Source organism: Mercenaria mercenaria, chromosome 2 (genome assembly GCF_021730395.1).
Source record: "Mercenaria mercenaria strain notata chromosome 2, MADL_Memer_1, whole genome shotgun sequence".
In the NCBI taxonomy this organism is placed as follows: Eukaryota; Metazoa; Mollusca; class Bivalvia; order Venerida; family Veneridae; genus Mercenaria; species Mercenaria mercenaria.
Genome location: NC_069362.1, coordinates 118,111,225 through 118,129,080, shown reverse-complemented (window position 1 = coordinate 118,129,080; position 17,856 = coordinate 118,111,225). Strand labels below are relative to the sequence as shown.

Here is a 17,856-nt window from a genome sequence, read left to right as displayed (position 1 = left end):
CTTTTCTCAAAACGGCATCTTGGGTATTAATCACTTGTAGTGCTGATCGTATTTCCACTTTATCCCTTTTAGTACTACAAAACGTGCTTAGCTCAATAAAGAGTACAAGTCTACTGGCCTTGGCGTCATGATTTCGATCCACATGCGAGGTATAGGTTCTCAGGGATTTGATAGGTCATTGTGTCTACCATTCGTCTTCGAACACTGGATTAATGTGGCAAAGTGGTAGTTACTTGCAAAGAATAAATTAGTTCTGGTATAGAATCCAGAAAATCTGGTCCGGTTAACAGCTCACCATTACACAACTAAAACACTGTTGAAAAATGGCCTTAAACCAAAGCCAGTTCGTTACTAGGTAACTGGGGTCAAGAACTAGGCTACTTGGTCAATAAATAAGAAAACCTTGCTAACATCCTAGAGGCCATATTTTCTACCTCACATTTATAAAAGTCGAAATGTTTGTTTCTATGAATTTTAGGACAGGTTCAAAACTGAGTTACCCGAGATCCAAAACTAGGTCACAAGTCTGTCAGAATGGTTGTCTCTAATTTGAATCGGTAAAATTTAAAAGTTTGATACTTGAGGTAAAGAACTATGTCACTGGGTCAGTCATTGAAAAACTGGGTTAATGATTCTTCATGATTTACATGATCTCTTGGCTGCCAGGGACCATTAAACGGCTACCTCTCATTATCTGCTTCATGTATCTCTTCAACACACTTGATCTGTTCAAATGGTTCATTTCAACCCGTGTATGTATCCACCACTGTTAACGCATAGCCTTATATTTTGAGAGAAAAAAAATCAAAATCAAACAACACCAAATCATAGAAAGACACGGTTGTTTCACATGAAAATTGAACAGCATATGAAACATGCATATTTCTCTATTAAACAATTGTCAGTATACGGATATATACAATGAATTCCGGAATAGGACTGCATAAAGGGGCTATACTTTCGGACAGTTCCCCAGTCACCCATACGGCGCGTCAAGCTACGGACAGAAACGTAGTAATCCGTACCTGAGTCGTACCTCAGAGTAGCCATTCGTATTAATCCGTACTAAAACGTATTCAAAACTTATTCCAAACTTGCAAGTTTCTCATACTTTTGAACATGCACAAAAGTTTGAGCGAACCGTAGCCATTTGAGCGTGACTTCAGTCCAATTTGACTAAAACTTATTCATCCGTAGTTAAACGTACTTAAACGTAGTTATCCGTGCTATTACGTACCTAGCCGTAGCCGAACGTAGTTATCCGAGGCTGCTCGTACTTAAACATAGTCGAACGTAGTTTACCGCAGACCCGTCCGTGCGCTGGGCAAGTTGCAAAGCGCAGTAAAACGTAATTCAACGTAGTACCTCGTACATATCCGTACTTATTCGCGTCCTGTATTGTTTTGTTTGTTTCCTGTTTCTCGCCATTTTCCCCGTACTAAGACGTAGTTATACACCCACAGACTAATCCTATCGGCACCGTACCTCAACGCACGGACATATCCGTATGTGTGACTGTAGCTTTACACACACCGTAATATATCTTTCTCCTTTACTCATTAGAATTCATCTGGTCATTTGATAAAGATCAGTGTCTCTTTGGGTTCTCCCTTTTATTTTTAATCCTTCGACTGCTCCTGTACCCTAAAGAACCTATTTTTATTTTTCTTTACTTATTTGAATTAAAAACTTCAAACATGATATAGTTGGTTTCCTCTCACAAAGCAGTAGTGTGGAAGTAGTAACCACTCCAGTAACATCTCTAGCTGAATCAGATATGCCCTACTTTACTAAGTCGAGCGCTCTGTCTCCTCTGACAGCTTGTTACGCCCCTGGATGGTTGGTTTGCCAGTAGACCATAAGTACTAGAGGATGCTTTGACCTCTAGTTGTGACTTGTCAATTTATATGGGATGATTGCCTGTAGTTAGTGGTTGACACCTACTGTTAGTGGTTGACACCTACTGTTACCGGAGTGAAATGTCAACGTCACAGCGACCTTGAGTCTGAACACGGTTTCCTCCAAACCAGTAACCTGAGAACACTTTGGTCTATAATGTCAAACTTCATGCGATGATTACCAATGATCAGTAGACGATCTATGCTGGCCTTGCGGATCAACGGTCATATAATGACCAGGTCTAACCATGCGGGTTTAAGGTCATGGTCAACCTCGGAGGACAAAGATCAGTTTAAACAGGATCAAATAGACTGTTTGTTATGTCTAGTTTAGTTTAATCATATTTTATTGCTCTCTGTTTCAATATTACACACAATATTACATACATTTTTAACACACAACAAAAAACAAAAGGGTCGGGCTACGAGTTATTTCAACATCAGCATACAGCCCTTCCCATGTCATGTCTAGTATTAGTGAAGATTCGCGGTGTGTGTGGAGGCAAGCTTTTGTGTAAACTACAATCTATAGTATTTTTGAAAAATGACTTTTATTGAAAACAGTGCTTCGTTTGAAGTGGCATGCAGCAAGAAGTATGCAATATTACTTTACTTCAGAACTTTAGGACTGTTCCAAGTAATACAAAGTTGTCAAACTTGAGGTGTTCGATCACAAAACTATCCACAAACAATCATGCATGTTAAGGGTTATCAAACGTATACAATTTATCAAGTCTCGTCAAAACTGTTGCAAGTTGCTTCTGCCCACCGCAGCGCATAGTTTGATTGATGATATGATGAACAAGGACTAACGTGGCACATGCATGTATAATAATAAGGCATAGTCAAGTCAGTATCGATGATCGGTGGTTCCTAATTTTTTTTAAAGAAACCCATCAAAGTCAACACTAAATGTACCTGGATATAATCAGTTTTTTTTTCACAAATATTAGAATATAGTTCTTTGCTTATTAATTAGGGACATGAAAAACAAATATCATATGCATGCATAGTTTCACTGTACAAGAAATCGGTCAGTTACATACGTTTGTATCGTATAACTATATACATGTAAAATTTGTATCCTTTATACGACATCGATATGAAATGTGTACATATATATAATTGCGTATGTACATGTGGTACCTGACGTTTCGATAAAGGAACAGAAGTGGAGCCTTGAACAAACAGTTCAACACAAATCTCCTACTGCTTGGTATCAATTTCAGTGCGGCAACACTACATAACTGGCAGACATGAAAAATTCATCAGCCTGAAATTGTCTGGTTTATGTGTAGTTTGTTTATGGAGAGAAGGGACAATTATAAACAAGTGACAGAGTTGCAATGGCTATACAGAAGTCCCCTACCGGGAAAAATAATTTTACTTGACCTTCAATAGTGACATTGACCTTTGACCGACAACCATGGGTCATGTGCGCGACACATAGCCTAATCGTGGGGAACATTTCTGTGTAGTATTAAAGAATCCTTCAATGCAATTAAAAGTAATGAAGCAGAAACAAACTGTTACCTGACCTTGAACAGTGACATTGACCTTTAACCAACAAGCATAGAGTCATGCGTTGTCTCATCATGGGGAACGTTTGACTGTAGTACTAAGATAATCCATCAATGCATATAAAAGTTATGGAGCAGAAACAATTTTTATTTCACCTTCAACAGTGACCCTGACCTTTGACCGACAAGGATAAGTTATGTACGTGCATACTCTACACATACCAAGTTTTATGAACCTAGCTTGAATACTTCTTGAGATATCGCAGAATCCAGATTTGCGGACGGACAGACGGACGTTCCTATATGTGTAGGTTATTTATGTGGCTACTCTTTTGTTCTCTCTATTGTTCTTTTAGCCACGTAAAAGAAAAATAGCCGCATAAAAGCCTTACTGAATGAATGACATCAAAGAAAAAGTTCAGTTACCTATTGTTCCTATAGCCATCTAAGTATACAAATGTCGGCTCGGACACACGGACGGACGGAGGGCATTCCTATAGTCCGCTCCGGTGTTCCACCAGTAGGGGACTGAAAATCGAACTTTCAAATTGCTAATACACGCTTGTGCAAATTAAATGCTAGTGCAATGTATATAAAATTCTAGTTATACACAAAAATCCCCTTCTGTGTGTATATCTGTTTTTGATAACGTAAGTTCTTTTACATGTAGATAAAAGTCAATGTTTATAGTATCAAACACTTTATGTGTCACGTACTGCCATTTTCCTAGTAGTCACCGCCTGCACGTGTTCACTGCCACACCTTAACACTGCATGTTTTCTGCGTGTTAGTATTACATGTAGCTCATTGTTTCCCCCAAATACTTTACAAACGTGATCTGTACCATTACCCGGACATCTTTCAGATCAGTCGATATTATACAAATGTTTAATTTTTTCATTGATATCTTCGATCTGAAGTTCTCCCTCTGGTGTCGGATGTTTCTTCATATATTCCAGAAGAATCTTTGCCACATCGTCATGTTTGAACCGCTTAGCATCATCGTAAGCTGTGAAGTTCCATCTAAAAATGCATTAAAAGACTCATGGTAAAATGGTTTTACATAACGTGAAAAAGAAAACCACATCTGAATCAATTTACTTTAAGGTTTATGAGTACTAGTATATCATCAAAATGGTAAACAAACACTATCTTTACCAACAGTCTACCTGTCCAATATATGTTCTACCGTGTACGACCGTGAACTGTACTGTCCCGTTCGTCTGGAAACTTAAAATATTCTCAAAAAGTTGTCTTCATTAAAAATGAATGTCATTTGTAAAGAAATAAAAATAAACTGTTGCTGAAAACTACGTTGAACTTCCTTCTTGTGAAATTTCAGCACTGGAACATTATTACAATTTCTATGCATCAAAACGAAGATATGTAACAATTCTTTGAAAATGGCGTTGAACTGCACACATGTTTGACCCATTATGCAGTCATTTTCCGATATACTTTTCCATTTTCATGTAAAACAACCCTTTCTTTCTATGAGTTGATGTTGTTCTCAAAGGGTAAGACTTTGCATTTATTTACACGTATGCTGTGCTGTGAAAATGAAAAGTAAACAAGATTTTGTAAGTGGCATAGTACCTGTCTTTTTGATGAGGATTAACATTACATTTCTCGAGCAGAAATCGAACGATTGACTCGTGTCCTTCGGCAGCGGCAAGATGCAAAGCTGTTCTTCCATCATAGTCGGCAAGCGACATGTCCATACCCAGTAAGGCGTACCTACAATGGATAAAGTATTAGTCCTTACCCTGTTTAATTTCTATAATGAACTTGACATGTCCATCCGTTTTCAATTTGGACAGAACCATTAACTGTTAAAAGGGGCGCTTACCAAAACGATACTGACTGAATAGCGAACAGTGCAGATCTTGATCAGACTGCACGGATGTACAGGCTGATCATGATGTAACGATTACTGAATGCATAAAGGGAAGTAATTCCATTAATATGCAAATTTGTAAACCTGTCAATTGTCATTGGAGTAAGATGACAGTATATAAGAGCGATAAATCACCTTTGGTGATGAGCTAGCTTTTCACTGACGGGATTTGTGTGGCACTGAAACGTTACAAATGGTGGCAGCTGTGGGATGAAGTCAACTGCCAGACTGGAGTTGCCTTACCCATGTAATTCCTAGGCCAAATCTCGGGACGAGATTTCTCGGAGGGGAAAGTAGTGTAACGATTACTGAATGCATAAAGGGAAGTAATTGCATTAATATGCAAATTTGTAAACCTGTCAATTGTCACTGGAGTGAAATGACAGTATATATGCACATTAAATCACCTTTGGTGATGAGCTAGCTTTTCACTGACGGGATTTGTGTTGCACTAAAACGTTACAAATGGTGGCAGCGGTGGGATGAAGTCAACTGCCGGACTGGAGTTGCCTTACCCATGTATTTCCTAGGCCAAATCTCGGGTCGAGATTTCTCGGAGGGGAAAGTAATGTAACGATTACTGAATGCATAAAGGGAAGTAATTCCATTAATATGCAAATTTGTAAACCTGTCAATTGTCATTGGAGTAAGATGACAGTATATAAGAGCGATAAATCACCTTTGGTGATGAGCTAGCTTTTCACTGACGGGATTTGTGTGGCACTGAAACGTTACAAATGGTGGCAGCGGTGGGATTTGTGTGGCACTGAAACGTTACAATGATATACACTGGTCGCAAAGGCAGAATCAATCGTGTTCAACATGCCAAGTTTGGCCAAAATACATACTGGTGTTCCTATCACGTGTATTACATTATTTATCAAGGTGGTAAGGAGCTTTGTAAATTGGTAAACCTCAGTTAAGTGTACATGTCACCGTTGTCGGCAATAGGTTAGTTTCAGGTTGTAAGCTAGATGATATACGGTCGCTACATATAACTTAAAATTCAAATCCGTTCTTAATATGATATTTCGTGGCCTTTATTTTTAAGGTCAATATCAAGAACTGACCTAAAAGTATAGATAGAAAATACCGCGCTAACTAAAAAACAAGAGGGCCAAGATGGCCCTAGGTTGCTCATCTGAGTAAGACACCATAACATTGTAAACATGTTTGACCTACTGATTTCATGGATACAAATATTCTGACCTATTTTCATTAAGATTGGACAAAAAAACTTGGCCTCTTGAGTGTATACAAGCATTTTCTTTGATTTGACCTAGTGACCTAGTTTTTTATACCACATGACCCAGATTCGAACCAAAATTTCACGAAAACAACCATTCTAACAAAGGTTCGGGAGGATTGGAGCAAAAAAGTGGCCCTTAGAGTGTATACAAGCTTTTCCTTTGATATGACATAGTGACCTAGTTTTTGACCCCACCTGACCCAGATTTGATATCTTCATAATAACAAATATTCTGTTATTATTATATAAAGTTTAATGATGATAGAATCAAAAATGTGCCCCTAGGGTGTAAACAAGCTTATTCTTTGATTTGACCTGATGACCGAGTTTTTGACCGAACATGACCCAGAGAAAAATTCATCCGATATTTCATGCAGACAAACATTCTGACCAAGTTTCATGCACATCAAATGAACAAGAGTGTTAACAAGCTTTTCATTTGTTTTGACTTGGTGACCTAGTTTTTGACCCCATATAATCCAGTTTCGAACTCAAGATAAACATTCTGACCAAGTTTCATGAAGATATGTTCATAAATGTGGCCTCGAGAGTGTTAACAAGCTTTCCCTTTGATTTGACCGGGTGACCTAGTCTTTGACCGCATATGACCCAGTTTAGAAACTGGCCTAGAAATCATCAAGACAAACATTTTGACCAGGTTTCATGAAGATAGGGTCATAAGTGTGGCCTCTATGTTGTTTACAAGTTTTCCCTTTGATTTGACCAAATGACCTAGTTTTTGACCCGACATGACCCAGTTTCGACCCACGCCTAGAGATCATCAAGAAAATCATTCTGTGCAAGTTTGTATCAAATCAAAGCATAAATGAAACCTCTATATGGCTAAAAGGGTCAAAATAGAAAATTTTGCCCCTTTCAGGGGTAGTAACACTAGAACTCATGATGGAATCTAGCCGGTTTTCGAAAGGAACAGAGATCTTATTGTGACTTAAGTTGTGTGTAAGTGTGGTTAAAATGAACTATAAAATGTCACTTCTATCCTGTTCACAAGGTAAAAATCAAGAAAGTTTGGCTCTTTCAGGGATCAATCAGGGGTCGTAACTCCAGAACCTATGAATGGATCTGACAGATCCATCATGGAATCCAAGAGTTATTGTTGTTAAAGATATTTTGTATCAAATCAAACCATAATTGAAGTCTCTATAATTATTGCTGCAAAAGACAAAATAGCAAAGTTTGGCCCATTAAGGGGCCCTAACTCTGCAACCCATGATGGGATCTGGCCAGTTTTGGAAAGGAACCGATATATTATGCCAGTACAAGTTGTGTGCAAGTATGATTAAAATTGATTGCAAAATGTGATCTCTATCGTGTTCACAAGCCAAAAACAGAGATTTTTGGCCCTTTAAAGGGCCATAACTCTGGAACTAATGATGGGATCTGCCCAGTTTTCGAAAGGAACCGAGACATTATGCTAATACAAGCTGTGTGTAAGTTTAAAAAAATTGATTACAAAATGTGGTCTCTATCGTGTTCACAAGAAATTATGAACGGACGACGGACAAAATGCGATCACAAAAGCTCGCCCTGTCTCGTAGTGACAGGTGAACTAAAATCAACTGGAAATTTCCTAGTTCTAGCATGATCGATACCACAGACACTTGGAGGTCAAACCCTTTCCGCCTCTGCCAAATATCAGCCAATGATTTTAGTCTTTTAAAACACACAGGACATATGTCTCAAACACTGAATATTTTTTGTTTTACTTTTGGGGAGGGGGTGGGGGCTTGGCCTTCAAGTGTCTGTGATCGATTCTGTTGACAATACTGCATATCGATATAGCAGTACCGGTTAGCTACCTTCTCATAGCAGTGACGTCACCATTGAAAGCACTGAAGAGTACGTTGACAACATCTTGGGCCTTGGACTCCACGGCACGACCTCGAGGATCGTACTTCTTGCTGGTATGTTTGAGATTGTCGTAGTTGTGGAAATTAAAGTTAGCCACCAGTTCCTAAAGAGCAAAAAAAAATGAAATGAAAATAGGCGAATCTAACTCTTCTTTGCTGTAAATGTTTGACTAATAGTTGTTGAAAATTCAGTAATGTTTCTGTATCGCGTTTTATACCAAGACGAAAATGTTTTTGACGTATTACCATTCAAACTTGGTACACTGATAAAATATCTCATGAAAAGTGGTACCTTAGTACTAAATGATATTCTTCTCCAACAACAGAATTCTAATATCCATACCTCACAGAATTGTACCCCTCTGCTGCTGTTACCCCACTGGTCCAGTGGAGGGGACCAGGTAAAAATTCCCATCAAATTTGGAATTACAAGTAAAACTCCTCCAGCCACGCCTGACTTTGCAGGCAGTCCTACCTGTACATAAAAATCAAATTGTGTTTTTACAATGTAGTTTAATTTTTATGTTCAAAAGAAACGTCAAGTAAATAACAATAAAAAGTAGTTTTCTTTGTGTACATTTTACATCCGGTCATAATTTAGTCTTAAACAGTTTCTATCAAAATATACAAAATTATTTTGGAAGCATACAACGCCATAAAGCAAAATGATTGCAAACATCGTCTGCTTGAGTCTATCCGTAATGAAAGTGTACCATCCCTTATGCCCCTAGCACCGGCGTAAGATGAACTTTATTATTTCAGTATATTGTATAAACTCCATGATCACCAAATGACCAGAAATAATAATAAAATCCAAGTATGGGGCCACATTTTGTTTTTAAAGGCTTGTCAGAATTATGAGCTTATCTGAGACAAAAAGTAAACGCTATTTCTTACAGACGTGTCTTTAGGAACATATGTATGCTGAGAAACGTTTCTCATTTCAGTAACATACCTTAAAAGCAAACTGCCCGGAATAATCGTACATGCCGCATGAGTGCATCAGTGAAAGAGTATTTCGTACAGCCTCTGAGTTAAGCACCTTATCTCCCGTTGTAGGGCATATCCCGCCATTGGCTAATGTAGCCGCTATAACAGCCCCGGATTGTGCAGTTACCTCGATTGAGCACAGCTGCAAATAAATCGGCGTCATTATATACATGATTATTATATAATGTAAAAAAGGGAAGACATGAAAAAGCAAGATAAAAAAAAAAACACTAAAAATAACAGCGTTCAAAAATGCAGCCCCTAGGCCCTATAGCATTACATTTTTGGATATGTACATCATGAAATATACATAAGAAATACATAGACAAAGTAAAATATGCACACCAAACAAAATAGCATTGTTGGACACCGCCTCGGCACGGTCATTGGCTTTACCAAATACACAGAAAATTGTAACGACTAAAATCCAACGAATTTTGGTATACAGAATCCCCATAAAAATCAGGTTTCGTTAATAATTAGATTTTAAGACCAAGCTCCAATAAAGGCTGCAAATTTACGCAATTTCTAATTATTAAGATGATAATTGGCAATACATTATGTAAGTAGGTTACGTTCATCGAAGTCTTCAACATAAAAGAACACGCTCTTGTAAACCGAATTAACTGAAAATTTATATCCATTGAAAAAAGGTATAAAAGGAGACAACCCTATATAGTAAGCACAATCAATAGTCATGTACAAGTAACGGATCCTACAAAAGAGGTCAAAAACTTCGTTGGCATTCGTTGTTTGTCGTTCTGGCGTGTTAGCGCCCTTTACCCGCACCAACATGCCAACACGGCAAATATGGCTTTTGTCGTATCGGCACACTAGTTTGTCGTGCTTGCGTGCTGGCGGTCTTTAAACACGCCGACACGCTAGAACGAAATGGCAGAAATCAGCCATCATAAGTACTACACTGCAGTAAGGCCAACGAGCAGGAGAAATTCAACAAAGAATCAAACACAAACATGTACAGTACAACCTCTCCAGAGCGGCCCTCTCTTAAGCAAAAACCTCTCTATATATATGTACTTACAAATGGCTGCTGGCAAGGTGATACTTACTTGGAAATAAAACTCTAAAGTTTCTACCAGATCAGCTTCAGATGGAAAACACTGAAATAACAAACCATTGAAAAGCATGGCAGACTATTTCATAAAAAAGTTAGAAATTCAAATTAGACACCGTGTCCATATCTGTTTTATACGTACCAATCTAATGTAAAGAGAATCTTTAGAAAAACCATGTGCAAAACAATTGCTGATGACGCCAAATATTGACTTAATTCAATACTGTCTACTTTTTAATTATGAGGGAATGCAACATTGATGAATTATGAATGTTCATATTTTGTACAAGTTTCAGTGCCGTAGCCAGACACAAATTTTAACTGAGGCAATCTAGCGGGATCCGGGGGCATGCCCCCCGGATTGTTTCCCCAGGACGTCTCTGGTGCGTTCTTAAGCACTCTCAAGTCCTATATTTCACAGCTACGTTCATATTTTAAGACAAAATATTCATAACAAGGATAATTGGGGATTTATCCTATTCTAATATGGTCTCGGATATAATCATTTTTGTAATTGAAAGGCAATAAAATTAGAAAACCACCAGTAAAGACATACAACCTGCTATTTTTCAGTATACTAGTAGTTTATTAGTTTATAATCAGGGAGTGGGGACTGTGTCCGTGTTTGGGTGGGGGTCAAGTGGTTTCCCACTAGAAAATTTTAAAATAAAGGATGAAAATTAAATGGTGACCTCTGGTGCATTTTTTGGTCTGAATTTTAAGGTATGGGAGGGGGTTCCCTTTCATTTTAATGGTGGGTCAGTGGGTTCTCTTCCTGGAAAATTTTGAAATACAGATACGAAATTGTGGCATATGGTGCATTGTTTGGTCGAAAAGTTGAGTTACTGTATGGTGATCCTCTCAAGTTAGGAGGGCCCTCCCCCTAGAAAAAATTGAAATACAGGTATAAACTGGTGGCCTCTGGTCCTTTTTTTGGTCTCACTTTTAAGGTATGTGAGGGGGTTCACCCTCATTTTCAGGGGGATTTTCCCCTGAAACATTTTGGAAATTCGGTATGAAATAGTGGCCTCTGGTGCGTTTTTGGTCTAAATTTAATAAATAATAATTATTGGGTTCGACTTTGATGAGTAGCTCACTTCTCACCAAAAGGGAGATGGGCATGGACACGGCTATCAATATGGCTGTTAGGATTTCTGCCTCACATTGCCTCAATGATGACATGAGGCAGATTATATTATGTTATATTCTCATGATATTAATATACCTTTTTTGAACTTTTATAACTGAAATTTTCATCAGTGTGAAAGGCCTACTTTTTCTTCTTCTTTCTTTTTTGCTCCTCAAATTCTAACCGAGGCAACTGCCTCGGTTTGCCTCAGTGTGGCTACGGCGCTGAGTTTTACTATTATTTAGAAATCAAACCTTACTTTGTTTTCCCTCATGTAATAACCCAAGGCAAAGTTTCTGTCTGCGGTAGCTCTTTCTGACAAATACCTTAAACATAACAAAACATGGATTACAATTTACATGCTAAAAACTGTGAACAGCCGTCAGGGTTAGTATACTTTCAAATAGAAGCGTGCTGAAACATTCTATATAAGGCTGGAATTGTAATCGCCTAGTTTTAATCTTTGTATTTTCAGTCGTGCTTTTCATAATTCCGGCATGTAGCTTTACTGAAGCCTATACAAACTGCCAGCACAGATCCTAATCTTTAAGCGTGAATGTCATTTGTAATAAGACACGATTCCTGAAAAGTTCCTTTCCAATTATGTGTCCGTTGTTTGTATGAATGTCGAATTAGGAAATAAATAGATAAGAAAACATACTGTTCAGTCCGTCACCTCATATACACAAGCACCCGAGTTAAAGGGAAAGGCAACGTTGTTCTAACGTTAACTCTGTCTTTTAGGGGCCTCCGTGGCCGGCCGAGTGGATAAAGTCGCTGACCTCGAATCACGTGCACCTCTTTCCTCACTTTAGGCGTGAGGAAGCCATCAAGCTAACTTACGGAAGGTCGGTGCCCGCCCGTGATGAAATAATACACGGAGGGATAACTGGAGTCTTTATCCACCACCAAAAGCTGGAAAGTCACCATATGACCTATCATTGTGCCGGTGCGACGTTTAACCCGACAGAAACACAAAAAAAACCTCTTGTTTGTTATATCTTCTTTTATCAAAGAATTTTCAAAATCGGTGTAGAAAATGAGAAAGTAACGAGTAATTTCAATATATTCAAGTATTAATAATATGGAGGCCATTTTGTTTCACTGGCAAAATGGTGGTTTTAATTTATCTTTACTTTTTTAAATATTTATTTCAACTGTATTTTCTTTATTCTGTAAAATGAAATGTCCACTTTATCTAACTAGAAGGAATTAATTGCCTTCCATCTTAAACTCAAGACAATTCAAACTTCTATCTATTTATTAATAGGATGATGTCATAAATACATTAAAATGGTTACCATAGTTAGCCAGTCTAACTTTCAAACTGCAATATCTTTTTCAGTGTTGGTCAAAGACCCGAATTCAAAAAGGGTAAATCGTGAACCAGGGAATAAGGTACTGTTTAGTCCGTTCCGACTGGTCAGTAATGTAACATATCATAGAAGTCATTTTTAATTGAAGCATTTTACAGCTTTTATCTTTATTACACAGTGAAGTTTGACAGTATTTGCTACATTTGACGTGTATGAAAAAATGTTTCATAAAACGGGTCTCTACTGCCATACCAACTATGTAAATAGGGTGGTGGGGGGCGCATATCATTTACGCGAAAAACACTCAGATAATGCATGTTTATTCATATGTTTTTCGTCCGTTATTTGATGAATTAAGAAAGTTCTTTAGTCCTTTTTAAAATGTGATAAGTTTCAATTTATGGAAGGCCCAACACACCATAACGTTATAATTGAACTCTTGGGGAAAACAATTGGTGGTCTGTAAACTAGGGGTCCGATTTTGAATATTATGTCAGTTCTTTGAAAGAATTGTAGATGAGCTTCTTTTAAAATTAATAATTTATTAGGAATTCTTCCTCTTATAAACTTACACTGAGTTGTTGAATGTGACGTGTTCTTGACCTGACAATCTCTTCAGCTCGTCCATCGCCTGCAAAACAGCACCTTAACTATGTAAGTTTTACAGATTTCAGTGTAAGAACATACGATGCAATTATAACTCTCATCTGTGGCATAATAGCTAGGTCTGTTGAAAGATAATTTGATCTTACATATAACACATAATAATTTTCAGTTCATGTATTTTTTTTCAGTAGATTCTATCAAATTTCAACCGCGAGGTATGAAGTGTAAAATAATATTCTATGAACTTATAGGTACGATTACGTTGAGACGTAGATCAGTATTTTTGTGTTCTTGTAAAGAATAATTATATCTTAGGTCTTTTTTATAATTTTTTTTATCGTTGACAGAAAATGTTAAACAAAGCTTAATTGTTTTGTTGTTGTTGTTGTTGTTGTTGTATTTAAATCAGTACTTAGCAAAATTCGCACTTATAATAGTTTACTTGTAAGTCTTCCAAAGTGCCTGTTATCTGCAAACGTTTTACGGTCCTACATGTCCTAATGTAAAAAGAGAAGTTCAAATGGTCTAGCCAAAATGTATGCAATTGTCACGTTATTCATATTCAGTTCATTTTCATCACCTGTACATTCTATCTTGATTGATAGTGATTTATATGTACAGTCTTTGATATGTCTGACAACCAATGCGTTTAAAACTAAGTTATCACGCCAAATATTAACTCTGCTAAAACATCTAAAGAAAATCAATTTCTAGGAATAACTGAAATATCAAAGCTCTAATCCATTGCAAACTACCAGTTAAAATGTTGAAAACGAATATGTATAATAAAACAGAAGTAGATATGAGCAATCGGATACCGAATAATGTATGGTAGCTGATTTTTTGCCACCATCTCGTTCTGGCCTGTTAGCCCGTTTGAAGAGCATAAACACGCCAGAACGAATAGAAATATCGCGCCAATGCGACAATATAATAATTTGTCTTTGGTTATACATGCACATGAGAATATCCGGTTCGAGGGTTATTTTTTTCGGTGGTTACGAGGCTGAAATTCACAGCTGTCGTTTTGCCGCCCAAGCCAGAAAAAATACCTTATTTGTCGTATATCGACGCGCTTTCTTGACTTTACGTCTTGACGTCTCCGTATCTCATTCGTCGTATCGGCGCACTAATTTGTCGTTCTAACGCGTTGGCGTTCCTGATACCCGCCGACAAGCCCGGACGAGATGGCAGAAATAAACCACTATGACAGATGTGTTTCGATTTATGATATTTGGTTTTTCCCATTTAACTATGTTACATATCTCCAGAAAACTGTCATACCCCGTTCAAATACCTCAAATCAGGTTCGTCATTTTTCGGAGTCTACAAAGAAAAGTGTTACCTATTCTCTATATGACAGCTGAGGGTCCAAAGGCAGGGACCAAACGTTCTTGTTATTGTAAATTAAATCAGCAGCGGTCAGTCGGTTATGTCGGAATATGTCACATAAAGTATCAAATCTGCATATACTAGTACATATCGGTATTTGTACGACAAAAACACAATTGAATTGTGCCTGGAGATTAAATCGTTATTTAGGTAAATTTCATTCTATTTTGTTTAAATGTTTAACAAAACCCGTATTTTCAGCATATTTAGTATTTGTGAATTATGTCCAATATGAATAAATAAAACAATATTATTATAAGCTTTACATAAAGAAATGCGGGAACAATAACAAAGCTTGTGGATAAACATACCGTCGTAGATGAAGCATCAAGGAAAAGATCAATGATGCATAAATAAGCATAAACAAGCAGCTTTACTTCTAGATAGAAAACATTTATCAAAATATGTGTCTCTCAATTTCACTTCAAGAAAGCTTCGTGTGTGGTTGGTATGACATTGTAAAGTCACTATACATTAGGGAGAAGGAGAGAGAGAACGAGAGAGTTTATACGAACAAATCACCAATTCAGTACACTGTTCTACAGTAACATCAAATAGTTTAGCATGCATGTTCCACAACAAATCCACAAAATTAATTTTCTGAATTAGTTAAATGCTTAAACTTACTTAATCAAAGCATTTCATTTACAAGCCAGCTAGAGATATTGTGAAAATGCGCACACATACACATAGAAAAATTAAATAGAAAAAATACATAATCGAAGCATTTCATTTACAAGCCAGCTAGAGATATTATGAAAATGCACACACATACTTTTCTGAATTACTAGTAGTTAAATGCTTAAACTTATTTAATCAGAGCATTTCATTTACAAGCCAGTTAGAGATATTATGAAAATGCGCACACATACACATATGAAAATAAGATAAAAAGCTTATGTAAGCGAAGAATTTCCTTCACAAGCCTGCTAGAGATATTGTGAAAATGGATAAAAGAACTTACATAATCGAATCTGTCAGCGATGACCAAACCTTTCTTCAGCAGTGAAGATGTCACGATTGCACCGGCATTTATCATAGGGTTGTGAGGTTTGTCTGTGAACGGTATAAGTATACACTTATTTCATGGGTATTTGGAGAACTGTCAAAACGAGGTAGCAGGGAAGACTTACAAACCGATAGTCCGAGGGCAACTGTTCCAAATGTAATATCGTTACCGAGGGACAATAGTTTGACTGCGCGGAATAACTCTTCTGTAATAATGTTGGTGGATATAAAGGAGACACAACTGTTTTCTAAGCTTTAATCTATAGGAATGAATATTCTATGTACAACAAACATACAAGTAAGAGAGTGGTCAGTGGGCGGTGCTTATCAGTAGACCTGATAGCTGTGATTCGCCAGTGGACTAGCCTATAATGTAACATCTCCCTTCTTCATAAAAAAATGAAACACATCAAACAGTTAATTAGCTCCAGCAACTGTCAGTTCAAAGCAATAAAAGTCTCATGAAAGCTCAGCCTTCTGCTAGAGATTGATTAATGTATTCCAGGTAGACTATCAAGTTACAGTTCTGTTCCATTCGAATGTTTATCACTTCACGGCTCATTTACAATCAAAGATCTCTGTCTGTTTCAAAGCTGTAAGATCATCACTCTAATAATATAGCTCTAAGTAATCAACTATATTTCATTTACTTATCTTGAGCATCATTCATTATATCACCAAAATATATATAATATACACACACACACATTATGAACTATTTCATCACTTTATAACAGTAAATATTAATTATCATATTGATCAAAAAGACAACCTTTGAGGTGGTTTAATACTACGACCTGATCTTGTTCTATAAGTGGCTGGACTGGCCTGGGGCGGATCAGTTACTGTTGTTTGTGGGGATTGTGTTTTTTGCGGAGATTGCTGTGTAGGTTGTTCCAGCGAGGGTGGGGTAGAATATTGAGCTTGAGGCATGTTAGACTCAATTTGTTTGGAACTCTCTGTAGAATTATTTGTGTTGTGTGTTGTTTGTAAAGGGAAAGGTGCTGTGCATTGTTCATGATCTGTGAATGGCTGTTCGTTTGACTTCAGAAGATGCTGCCTATTTCTTCTATAGCTGCCACCATTTTCAGTTGTGACAATATATGACCTATCATGTACTTTTTTCTCAACTATGGCAGGTAGCCATTGTTTTCCCTGTCGGAGCCTTACACCTTCTCCAATTTCTAATGGTTTGAGCTTGTTTGTGGACATATCATAGTAACCCTTTGAGATTTGTTTTGATCTCTGTAGGTTGCCTTTGATCATTTGTTGGTCAGGCACATTGGGATTTAGTTTCTCAGAAATTACAGGAAGTGTTGACCTGAGCTGTCTGCTCATTAATAACTGAGCTGGCGATTTACCACATGCCAGTGGGGAATTGCGGTACTCTAAAAGTGAAAGATATGGGTCCTTTCCAGCTTGTTTTGCTTTTGTAAAGAGTGCCTTGATTGTTTTCACAGTGATTTCTGCTAATCCATTTCCTGACTGGTGACCTGGGGAGGAAGTGACATGAGAAAAATCGTATGCGTGTGAAAACTCTTTGAACTCTGAACTATCGTAACAAGGCCCATTAACTGAGTATAACACTTCCGGAATACCATGGCGGCTAAAATAACTTTTGAGTTTATCAATCACAGATTTTGACCTTGTACTAGAAAGCTGACTGACCTCGAAATACCTACTGTATGCATCGACTAGCAGTATGTAATCGTTGTTGTTCCAGTAAAATAAATCTGTAGAGCAAACTTGCCATGGCCTGTCGGGAATTTCTGTGGGTTGCAGAGGTTCTTTAGTGTTTGAACACCTGTGTTGTATACATATTGGGCAGCTTAGTACTTTTGCTGTTATGTCTTTGTACATACTAGGCCAGAAAAGTATTTCTTTGGCACGCTGTGTACATTTGTC

At 37.4% G+C, this 17,856-nt stretch overlaps 1 protein-coding gene across 1 annotated transcript in view; it reads right to left on the bottom strand.

The window, feature by feature from the left end:
- Positions 1 to 2,213: 2,213 nt before the first annotated feature.
- Positions 2,214 to 17,856, bottom strand: part of LOC123563011 (glutaminase kidney isoform, mitochondrial-like) — a 38,807-nt gene continuing 23,164 nt past the window's right edge. Inside the window, exons 7-15 of the mRNA XM_053537647.1 lie at positions 15,908 to 15,999; positions 13,518 to 13,576; positions 11,889 to 11,955; positions 10,496 to 10,546; positions 9,391 to 9,567; positions 8,779 to 8,910; positions 8,385 to 8,539; positions 5,015 to 5,155; positions 2,214 to 4,441 (exon numbers count right to left, since the gene is read on the bottom strand). Coding sequence (XP_053393622.1) covers positions 4,285 to 4,441; positions 5,015 to 5,155; positions 8,385 to 8,539; positions 8,779 to 8,910; positions 9,391 to 9,567; positions 10,496 to 10,546; positions 11,889 to 11,955; positions 13,518 to 13,576; positions 15,908 to 15,999 — 1,031 coding nt within the window. The 3' untranslated portion in view covers positions 2,214 to 4,284. The remainder of the gene's footprint in view (positions 4,442 to 5,014; positions 5,156 to 8,384; positions 8,540 to 8,778; positions 8,911 to 9,390; positions 9,568 to 10,495; positions 10,547 to 11,888; positions 11,956 to 13,517; positions 13,577 to 15,907; positions 16,000 to 17,856) is intronic.